Genomic DNA, 11369 nt, shown 5'->3' with positions numbered 1-11369 from the left:
GTTACCTGTTACTCCTCACATGTTCCCTGCATGTTTTCGGGCATGGCATAACTAGAGTTATTCAGAGAACATTTGTGGACATAAAACACCCCTCAATTTAGACTGAAGCCATTTAGGTGTAGAAAGGCAACAGAAACAGAGGAGGAGGCAGAGGAGGACAAAGTGCAGAGTTCATCCCCATAGCTCCCCTATTTTATTTAAAGGTTCAAAATGGGCAGAATTTCCTAAACATGAACAAGAGCGCACATTCAGAAAGACAATTCTTTAGTAACACTTATGGCAAATCAGGATATGGATTAAATTGCTTCCACCCTCTCAGCTCACAAGTCCTCAGGCTTCTCCTTGCCTGCTATTCACAATATACAACAATGGGAAATGTTACAGGTAGGTAGCCATGTTGGTCTGACGTAGTCGAAACAAAATAAAAAATTCCTTCCAGCAGCACCTTAAAGACCAACTAAGTTTTTATTTTGGTATGAGCTTTTGTGTGCATGCACACGAAAGCTCATACCAAAATAAAAACTTAGTTGCATGCACATGAAAGCTCATACCAAAATAAAAACTTAGTTGGTCTTTAAGGTGCTGCTGGAAGGAATTTTTTTATTTTGTTTCAACAATGGGAAAGAAACTCAATTTAGCTGCATTCAAAGGTGAACTTACCTAATTTGCTATTGCTGAAAAAATTTGGAGACCAAAGAAAAGCTTTGAAATTCACACCTCTGATATTTTCAAGCTTGACCCAGCCAGCTAATATTCACAAAAAGTGTATTTATGAGGGCACAGTACAGATCAAAATATTTATACAAGGAAGTAGCTACCCTAACATCTGGATCATTTTCAGAATAATAAATTAATAAACCGACTGATATGGAAAAAGGAGAAATGGGGAGAAGCTGAAATTGGCAGATTTCCCTATCACTTTTCAATCCTGACTCAATTCTTCTTCTTCTTCTTCTTCTTCTTCTTCTTCTTCTTCTTCTTCTTCTTCTTCTTCTTCTTCTTCTTCTTCTTCTTCTTCTTCTTCTTCTTCTTCTTCTTCTTCTTCTTCTTCTTCTTCCTCATTGAATTTATATACTGCCCTATACCTGGAGGTCTCAAGTGCTTGTTCCCTGTCTAGTAACAATAGAGACACTTACAAGGAGGTCTTTGCTTTCCTTGTCCAGGTCTGCTTGATAGGCCAGAATTTCCTCTCTCTCTTTCCTCAGAATTTCCAGGCGGCGACAGATCTCTTCCTTAAGAGAAAAGGGAAAACTCAGCTTTGATTGAGACACAGAGAGAGGAGATGAATATAATACTGAGTGTTTGGGTCCAGTGGCCTTGCTATAATAGCAAAGCAGGGCCGGCTCTAGATAGACCCCCGGTGGCGCGGGGCCCCTGCGAGGGCGGGGGCGCCGGAGCGATCTCCGCCCCTCAGCGCCAGGGCGCGCGACTTGCTGGAGACTACCCTGTAGCAAAGTAGTTTACTGGAGGAAATACCGGTAAGAGTCTGGAGGTTTTCAAGCTTTTTGGGTGCATGACTCCCTTGACCAAGTACCTTTTTTCTGCAGCACCCCTGTGGGGCTCAGGATCCCAGTTAGGTCCCCCCTTGCTTGCAGAGCTGGCAGCCCCATACCCTTTCTCAAACCCCCTCCCTTGCAGAGTGCTCTCTCAGCCTCCTCTCCTCTCCCCCCTCCTTGGGAGTCCCAGCCTGACTTCTCATCTTGAGGTCCCAGGGAGAAGTGGGAAAAGGAGGAAGGGCCAGGGCAGGATCCAACCTGGGATGAATCAGTCTAGCATCAAAGAGAGAGGTCAGTCTAAGAAGCTAGAGATGCAGGGATAGACCTGAGCTTCTCAAAACTTCACCCAACCCAAACCCCTCTTCTGCAAGCCTAGGGCTTTTCCACCCTTCCTCTTAACATCACTGCTTTGTTGCTTAATTGGGCCAAATGGCAACTCAGGTTTTCTGCTATTTGTCAGTTATTTTCTCTGCAGTATCCAGAGCCCACGTGTGCTTGTGCCACCAGGGGAGATTTAAGTGCTGCAGCTTCTTCAATTTCTGGGCCAAAGAAGTTCTTGCTGTGGTCAGAATCCACCTAAGTAGATCATTCAATCAGAAGATTGCTGTCTGGTCATCCTGCCAGTTCACAGGGGCCAGCTTCTTTTCACTGTTATTACTATTTCATGGCATTATTAGCATTGCATGACACAGGAGCATTTTTGCACCACTGTAGTAGAACAAGTGATTTTTTAAAAGGGATTTTACTTCCTTTTTAAAATTTAAATTTAAATTACATATTTAATTGCTCAGGTCCAATTCGAGTTGCCATGAAAAAGTCATCTTTTCCCCTTGTCTTTGCAGATGCTACTCTGAATCATGGACTCCTTTGCCATTTGGGGTGGAAGGAGATCCACAGCTCCCTCCCCCAAGAAACCTCATTGCACAGGACTCGCAGCACCCCCAGAATAAGCGTGCTCCCCACCAGTAGGTGCTTCCACCCCCACTCAAAAATCTGATTCCGACATATACTTGGGGGGCGGGATCCTGCACCTTCTGGTCAATTCCTGGTTAACAGCCCCTCCTTGCTGCTCTGTTTTGCAGTGCATTGAGGAGGCATCCTGGTAGCCAAAGGAGACATGTACTTAGTTGTGTGTGTGCAATTTATATTTTTACTGGTCTAAATACCCCGTTTCTCCTATTTTAAGACGTAGTCATAAAATAAGCCATAGCAGGATTTTTAAGCATTCAAGGAATATAAGCCATACCCCGAAAATAAGACACAGTGATAGGCACAACAGCAATACCGGTCGCGGCAGGAGGAGGAGGAGGAAAAATATAAGACAGGGGTCCCCAGACTTACCCGGCTTTGGGCCGGTTCCCACCGCGCCGATTGCGCGGCGGGCCGGAGGGCGGGGGAGTGCACGCCTGTGCGGGCCGGCGGGTGGGGGAGTGCGCACCCGTGCGTATGCACACACGCACTTACTGGCGCGGCGGCGCGCTTCCAGGTCAGAAAAAGTGCCGGAAATCGTTTGTGCGCATGCGTATGGGCCTCCCCCGACCCGGAAGTGCACGAGAAATGACCTTTTCTGGGTCGGGAGAGGCCCATACGCATGCGCACAAACGATTTTCGGCGCTTTTTTCCGACCCGGAAGAACGGGCGGCGGCAGCGGGGGTCACCGCGGGCCAGATTGGGAGCCCAATTGGGCCGCATCCGGCCCGCGGACCGTAGTTTGGGACCCCTGATATAAGACATCCCCTGAAAATAAGCCATTGTGTGTGTTTTTTTTAGGATAAATAAATAAATAAATAAATAAGATGGTGTCTTATTTTCAGAGAAACACGGTATGTACAAAGCAACCTTGCTGGGGGATGTGGATGAGGTTAACCCTTTCTCTCCCTACCAAGGTCCGAGTTCAAATCTTTGAAGCTGCAGTATTTCAAGGGAAGATCCCTTGGTCCCCCTGGCAGAGAGACGTCAACCCCCTCCTCCCAGCCATCCCAGGAGCCCTCAGGCTTCCCCTTGGCTGCTTTTTACATAATAAACAACCACCAATTTATGCCATGCCTACTTAGGACCTGAGGATTAAAAAGAAAACCTCCCCAAAGAATCCACAGCTATTTCTCCCCTCGAGATCCAGGGATCTCCTACCTTGTATTCCTCGAAAGCCTCCTTCAGAGGAATCACCTTGTGATTTTCATGTTCCTTTGATTTGTCACAAACCAGGCAGATAGGGGCTTCATGGACTTTGCAGAAGAGCTTCAGGGGCTCCTGGTGATCTTCGCAGACTCCTCCTTCTCCCTTTCCCTCTTGAAGGCTGAGATTCTGGGCTATTTCTACCATATTAGCCAGTTGCTGGTTGGGGATGAGACCCCTTCTCTGAACTGTTTTTCTGCACTGAGGGCAGGAAGCCTCTGCCTCCGATTCCTCCCAGTACTGGATCAGGCAGGATCGGCAGAAGTTGTGCCCACACTCTGGGATGGTCACTGGATCCTTGAAGTAATCCAGGCAGATGGAGCACGTGGCTTCATTACGGAGACGCTGGATGTGACCCCCTGCAGCAGCCATGGCTCCTTCGCGCCAAAGAGCCGAGTTAAATTTCGCTTTCTCAGTTTTCAGCCACGTGGAGTTTCCCTTCCTGGAAATGACTCAGTGATCATGTGATCTTTTTTTAAAAAAAGAAATGTCTCCAGGACTTTGCATTTGCTGAATGTTTCCTCAAGTACAGTAGCATAGAATGCTTCTTGATTGCTTTGCATGCTTTTGATTACACAAACACCCACCTACCTAGGAAGTTGTGGCATTCATACTGCAACATTTTCATTCATATGCTTCCTTGGCAAAGGGTCTTGGGTTCTGCCATACAAAGCCCTAGGGCAGTTACCTTGGGGGGGATTCCCTCTCCCCATACCATCTGGCCCAGTGTTTCCCAAACTTGGATTTCCAGCTGTTTTCGGACTACAATTCCCATGATCCCTAGCTAGCAGGAACAGTGGTCATGGATGATAGGAATTGTAGTCTGAAAACAGCTGGAGACCCAAGTTTGGGAAAACCCTGATCATGAGGTCTACTGTGAAGGCTCTGGTGATACCCGAACCTCCACCCTTCATCCAGGCAAGCAAGAGGCGTCCACAGAGTTCAAGGAAAGACCCCAGCGAGGCAAAACACACAAAGACACAAACACACTCTTCCCTTTTTCTCCTCCTCCAATTACCTTTTCTTTGTTTTTCCTCTTTGGTTTCCCTTTTTTATTTTTACAAAGCATATGTGATTTATTTATAATACCATCCAAGAGATTTTTTTATAAAAACATTAAGGCATTCATTAGTATTCAGTGGTGGAAAGGATTTATTCTCAGGCAAAATGTACAGTCTTCAGAAAGTAAATCATAAATAGGGTTTAAGGGGAGAAAAATGAGCAGTGGTAAGACTGCACCACACTTCAACAGACCTATTACCTGCATAATTTTGTTATTGATTTGATAGACTGAAAGTGTCAAGACATTTAAATGGCGGAGGCAAAAATGGCTTTGAACAATATTATTCTGATCTTGGCTGTGGAACCGATCATATTCCACAAAAATTATGAGTAAAAAGCTCTTAAAACTGCAGAGCTCTTTAGCTGATTGATTCATATTTTGCCTTTCCGCCATTTTGTGGAGAGAGGTTTGCCAATTGTATTATTGAGCTAAATCTGATCCTATGGTTTGCATTACCTGCATTGTATAATTCTGATTGTGTGGCTTAGCCCCCATATTCCTGGGATGCTTTTCTCCTTAAAATGCTTCTAGTGCCTCTGTGTCTCTGTGTTAAAGTGTAATGAAAACATTTGACAGCTAGACAGGATGGCCTTGCCAGAGAGCACAAGGTCTGCAGTCTGCATCAGGAGATGCTCAAGGTTTCAAGCCCCCACTCAAGGCTGCTTGAGGATGCCCAGCTTGCTATCAAGGCCGGATGGCTGGCCTTGTCTGACGCTATCAGTCTGACGCACAGAGACACAGGCAAGATAGTCTTGTCTAGCATGTGTTTATGCACAGGACCGGACACGGATCTTCCTTATATGTACTTGTGACCCCCTTTCTGTTTATGAGAAGGACAGGATACGGATTTTCCTAATATGGATTTGTAACCTGTGACCCCCTTGCGTGCGCACTCTTACAGAGGAGGGGGAAGGAGCCCAAAGAAGTGTATAAGAATCTTTGCAAATTTGTGTTACTTTACTCTTGTTGTGAGCTGATCACCGAGAGTCTCTTAAATTTAAGAATTAAACTCTTTCTCTGAATGGAACTCAACCCCGGTGTCGTTATTGACTGTCTCTGTCCCTGCCTGGGCGCAACTTAAGAACCCTTAGTAGCTAATAAGGCTACATTTTAGGCCTTTAAAGTTAGCTTACAAGCAGGCTGGAATATAGTTGTTTATAGGGCAAGACATCACATGTAGATCTACCGTACAATTGCGCTCATTTCACACGCTAGCAAGGTTATGCTTAAAATTCTACAAGGCAGGCTTAAGCAGTATGTGGACCGAGAACTCCCAGAAGTGCAAGCTGGATTTCGAAAAGGCAGAGGAACCAGAGACCAAATAGCAAACATGCGCTGGATTATGGAGAAAGCTAGAGAGTTCCAGAAAAACGTCTACTTCTGCTTCATTGACTATGCAAAAGCCTTTGACTGTGTCGACCACAGCAAACTATGGCAAGTTCTTAAAGAAATGGGAGTGCCTGATCACCTCATCTGTCTCCTGAGAAATCTCTATGTGGGACAAGAAGCTACAGTCAGAACTGGATATGGAACAACTGAGTGGTTCAAAATTGGGAAAGGAGTACGACAAGGTTGTATATTGTCTCCCTGCTTATTTAACTTATATGCAGAATTCATCATGCGAAAGGCTGGACTAGATGAATCCCAAGCCGGAATTAAGATTGCCGGAAGAAATATCAACAACCTCAGATATGCAGATGACACAACCTTGATGGCAGAAAGCGAGGAGGAATTAAAGAACCTTTTAATGAGGGTGAAAGAGGAGAGCGCAAAATATGGTCTGAAGCTCAACATCAAAAAAACCAAGATCATGGCCACTGGTCCCATCACCTCCTGGCAAATAGAAGGGGAAGAAATGGAGGCAGTGAGAGATTTTACTTTCTTGGGCTCCTTGATCACTGCAGATGGTGACAGCAGTCACGAAATTAAAAGACGCCTGCTTCTTGGGAGAAAAGCAATGACAAACCTAGACAGCATCTTAAAAAGCAGAGACATCACCTTGCCGACAAAGGTCCGTATAGTTAAAGCTATGGTTTTCCCAGTAGTGATGTATGAAAGTGAGAGCTGGACCATAAAGAAGGCTGATCGCCGAAGAATTGATGCTTTTGAATTATGGTGCTGGAGGAGACTCTTGAGAGTCCCGTGGATTGCAAGAAGATCAAACCTATCCATTCTTAAGGAAATCAGCCCTGAGTGCTCCCTGGAAGGACAGATCGTGAAGCTGAGGCTCCAATACTTTGGCCACCTCCTGAGAAGAGAGGAATCCTTGGAAAAGACCTTGATGTTGGGAAAGATTGAGGGCACTAGGAGAAGGGGACAACAGAGGACGAGATGGTTGGACAGTGTTCTTGAAGCTACCAACATGAGTTTGACCAAACTGCGGGAGGCAGTGGATGACAGGAGTGCCTGGCGTGCTATGGTCCATGGGGTCACGAAGAGTCGGACACGACTAAACGACTAAACAACAACAACAACAGATCCCATCATCCCTGGCCAGGACATGTCCAGGTATGGTTGGGAACGCCCCCTGCCTGGAGACCCTGCAGAGCAGCTGCCAGTCAGTGCAGGCAATACTGACCTCGATGGACCTGGCAGAAGGCACCATCTGCGTGGTGGCAACCCAGTTATGGAGTTCCTTCCCTAGATATGAATGCCTGGTAAAAGTTGGCTATTATTATTAATTGATATTACTACACAGTGTAAAGTCTTCCTATATTCCTAATAAAGTGTGGTGCCTTCAAATGGCTGAAAAACCTGGAGGGCTTTAACAGAGGATTAGATGCAATTCCTGGAGGCCAAGACTTTGGCTGGTTATATGCTCTGCCTCCATGATTGGAAGCAGTAATCCTCCTGAATAGCGGTTGCTGGAGACTCCAGGAGGGGCTCTTGTGCTCAGGTCCTGCTTAGGGGTTTCCCACACACATAATGTTTTAAAAAAAATGTTTTTGGTTTCACCTGCAGGTAAAAGGAGATAAATCAAGATGGAGAATTCCCACCAAGGAGAAGCTGTGCCAGAGGGAATATGCCTAAGAAACGTTCCTTTGTTAGCTGAGTTTGCAGAGCGAAAGCGTGAGTCCAAAGGACACCTGGAGCCAATGAACACAGCCATCTCGCAGAAGTCCTGTTCCCTTTAGTGAAAGCCCCATGCACTTTGGAGCAGAAAAGCCCTTCTCCTCAAATCATAGGAGGAACGGCCAGCAGTGTTTGGGTCCGGAGAGGCTGAATGCCAAAGAATATCCCTACGAATGCCCGGTGTGTGGGGAGAGCTTCGATAAAGGATCTGCCATTGCTGAGCACTAGAGGATACACATGGGAGAGGAGCCGTAGGAATGGTCTGAGGGCGAGAAGCGCTTTCCCCAGTGAGAGATCCAGGTGAGCCATCAGAGCGGCCTCATGGAAGAGAAACCATACAAGTGTCCTGAGTGTGGGAAGAGTTTCAGTTACAGAGCAACACTGATGTGGCATTGGAGGATCCACACCGAAGAGAAACCACACGTGCTCTCGCTGTGGGAAAAGCTTCAGCTAGAGCAGACATGTCCAACAGGTAGATTGTGATCTACCGGTAGATCCCTGGACGTCCCAAAAAAGCTGAACAACTGTGGCTGCCCTAAAAAAAGCTCAACATCTTTGCCCTGCACCCCTAAAATGACCTGAACCACAAAAAAACAGGGCTTTCCTTCCTAAAAAAAAAAAGCTCAACGTCGCTAAAGAAGCTCTTTTACAAATTTTATGTGGACCCCCCAAAACAGGGCTTTCCTTCTTTAAAAAAAACTCCACAACTTTGACCTGAACCCCAAAAAGGGGGTAGATCACTGCCACTTTTTAAACTCTGTGAGTAGATCGCAGTCTTTTGGAAGTTGGCCACCCCTGAGCTAGAGAACCAATTTGGTGAGTCACCTGCAAATCCACACCGGAGAGAGGCCGTATCAATGCTCCCAGTGCGGGAAAGGCTTCCAGTGGCAACTCCATGTGAAGAGGCACCAGAAGATCCACACGGGAGAGAAGCCTCACGAATGCCCAGACTGTGGGAAAAGCTTTTCCCATACCATCTTTCAACCCCCAGGGGGCACATTGTTCCCCCCCTTTTTAAAAAATCTTTTTGTGATAACTGAAAACATTGGTCCAATTTCTATTTTCAATCAGTTATTACTTTAAACTTCCTGCTGAATCAATTGATTTATTTCAGCCTATTTTTGCTAGGTTTCTCTCTTGTCATCCACCTATGTCTCGTGACATAAATAAGCTGTGGATTCTCCGCTGCAAATCAGGATGTAACCAATACTTCTCCCTCTCTTTTCTGCAGAGTGTGGCGCTTTTCAAGAATATTAGCTGGCAGTTTTCCCCAAATGAATTACCGGTACCAGTATCTGGTGTCTGATGAATGCCTTCTTCAGAGTGAAGCTTTTTCCACTCTCGGGGCATTCATAAGGTTTCACCTTCACGTGGGTTCTTTGGTGTTTGATCAGCATATCTCACCGAGAAAAGTTCTTCCCACACTCAGGGCATTTGTGAGGCTTCTCTCCCTTGTGGATCTTCTGATGGTCAATCAACTGACAAAGATGATGAAAGCTTTCCCCACACCCGGGGCATTCATAAGACTTCTCCCCTGTGTGGGTCCTGCAGTGATTGAGTAACGTATCTCTCCGGGAATAAAGTTTAATTTGACTAGTTTATCCCTGTTGTTGTTGCAGCAGCAGCAGTTGATAACAAAATGGATTGTGTTTTGTTGATGAAGAGCTATTATTTTTAAGAAAGAAGCAAGACCCCACCCCCAGTTAATTCATTAAGTCCCCAAATGTTCTAGACTCCGTTATGAAACATCTCGGCTTGATGGTTCTCAACCAAGGCCAGGGACACATCACAAGGGCAGCCACAGACCCACACTGACAAGAGCAGCTCCCAGGGACTCACGCTGTAGTGTACAGTTGTGGAAGTGTGAACTCCACAAATGGGAGGAATAGGAATCCACTCTCCTTTTGCATACCTGGCAAAGAAAATAAGGAGATCCTTGCTGGATCAGGCCAAAGGTCCATTTGTTCCCAGATGGTGCTACATTGTGGACCGACAAAAGAAAGTAAAACTCTGGAACTCCCTCACATAAGATACAGGGAAGGCCACCAACTTGGCTGACTTCAGAAGAAGACTAGACACATTCAGGAATGGCCTCCACTCTCGGAGGCAGCAGGTGCCTTCGAGTTCCGGTTATTGGGAATCTGGGGGGGGGGGAGCAGGGATGTTGCTCTCAGGTTCTCTTGGGGGCTTCCCTATGGGACATCTGATCAGCCACTGGGAGAAGAGGAACCTGGACTAGACGGGCCTCTGGATTTGCATTGCCTTGTCGTTAAGACCTTTTAAGATAAGAGGACGCAGTTTTCTGTTCAACTCTTACGATGCCGTTTTGTGACTCTAACATCGTGAGTGGTCTGTATCATTCAGCTGCATGTTCCTCTCTGGGGCTCTAAAGGGGGTCTTGTTTTGAGTGTGACTTTTGGAGGTGAACATATGAACTTGTCGGACTCCTTATTAATTCATTTTCACCCAACACAGGAATTAGTTGGGTCTTCAGAAAGTTAAACGAATAGTATAAAGGAGGCCATGAGCATTACTTTAAAAAAATCGGTAAGAGCTGTGGCTCAGGGGAACAGTGTCTGCTTGGCATGGAAAAGCTTCCAGGTTCAATCCCTTGCATCTGCCATTTCGGACTGGGAAAGGTGCCGTTCTTAAATCCAGGAGAGTCCCAGCCACTCTGCATCTTAAGCAGCGATTACACACACACGCACACCCCAAAAAACAACTGCATGGCATCTCGAAGATTCACTTTCTGTTCCCTCAGTTCAGGGAGGCTGGAGCTGAGAGATGTTGTGTTGTGTTTGAGAGGCCTGGTCCTTCCTGATTTTCCCCCTGCTGCCTCAAGAAACCAGTTATTGTTGTTAATGCAAGAAAGTTCTGTGGCAAGGCTTCCTCCCCCAGGAGGGGACAAACAATCTGCCCACCCACTGCTCTGGTCCCCACAATGGAGGCAGGGAGACAAGAGACACATTATCTCCACATTGCAGATTCTCATAGCACTAGAAGTCGTGGCCCTCCAAGAAAGCTGAATGTTGGGAGATCCACGACAGATAAAAGCATTTCATTGTGCAGCGAATAATTGAGCTATGGAACTCACTGCCACTGGAAGCAGCGATAGCAATCAAGCTAAAATCATGGAATTGCACACTTGGAAGGTACCACAAGGGTCACCTAGCCCAGATCTCTGCAATGCAGGAATCATTTGCCCAACGTGGTTCTCAAGCCAGTGACCCTTAGATTAAGACAGGGGTCAGCAAACCTTTTGAGCAGGGGGCCGGTCCACTGTCCCTCAGACCTTGTGGGGGGGGGGCGGACTATATTTTGAAAAAAAATATGAACGAATTCCTATGCCCCACAAATAGCCCAGAGATGCATATTAAATAAAAGGACACATTCTACTCATCTAAAAACATCAGGCAGGCCCCACAAATAACCCAGAGATACATTTTAAATAAAAGGACACATTCTACTCATGTAAAAACATGCTGATTCCCGGACCATCCGCGGGCCGGATTTAGAAGGTGATTGGGCCACATCCGGCCCCCGGGCCTTAGTTTGGGGACCCC

General features: G+C 46.3%; 1 protein-coding gene across 1 annotated transcript in view; it reads right to left on the bottom strand.

The window, feature by feature from the left end:
- The window catches only part of LOC118081285 (uncharacterized), a 36815-nt gene extending 32749 nt beyond the window's left edge, over window positions 1-4066 (bottom strand). The window contains exons 1-2 of the mRNA XM_035107720.2: window positions 3627-4066; window positions 1137-1232 (exon numbers count right to left, since the gene is read on the bottom strand). Of these exons, the coding sequence (XP_034963611.2) occupies window positions 1137-1232; window positions 3627-4043 (513 nt within the window). The 5' untranslated portion in view covers window positions 4044-4066. The remainder of the gene's footprint in view (window positions 1-1136; window positions 1233-3626) is intronic.
- Between the last annotated feature and the right edge of the window lie 7303 nt (window positions 4067-11369).

This window comes from Zootoca vivipara, chromosome 2, assembly GCF_963506605.1.
Source record: "Zootoca vivipara chromosome 2, rZooViv1.1, whole genome shotgun sequence".
NCBI classification, from domain to species: domain Eukaryota; kingdom Metazoa; phylum Chordata; class Lepidosauria; order Squamata; family Lacertidae; genus Zootoca; species Zootoca vivipara.
Note: the sequence above shows the minus strand (reverse complement) of the source record. Positions and strands in the feature narration are given on the sequence as shown.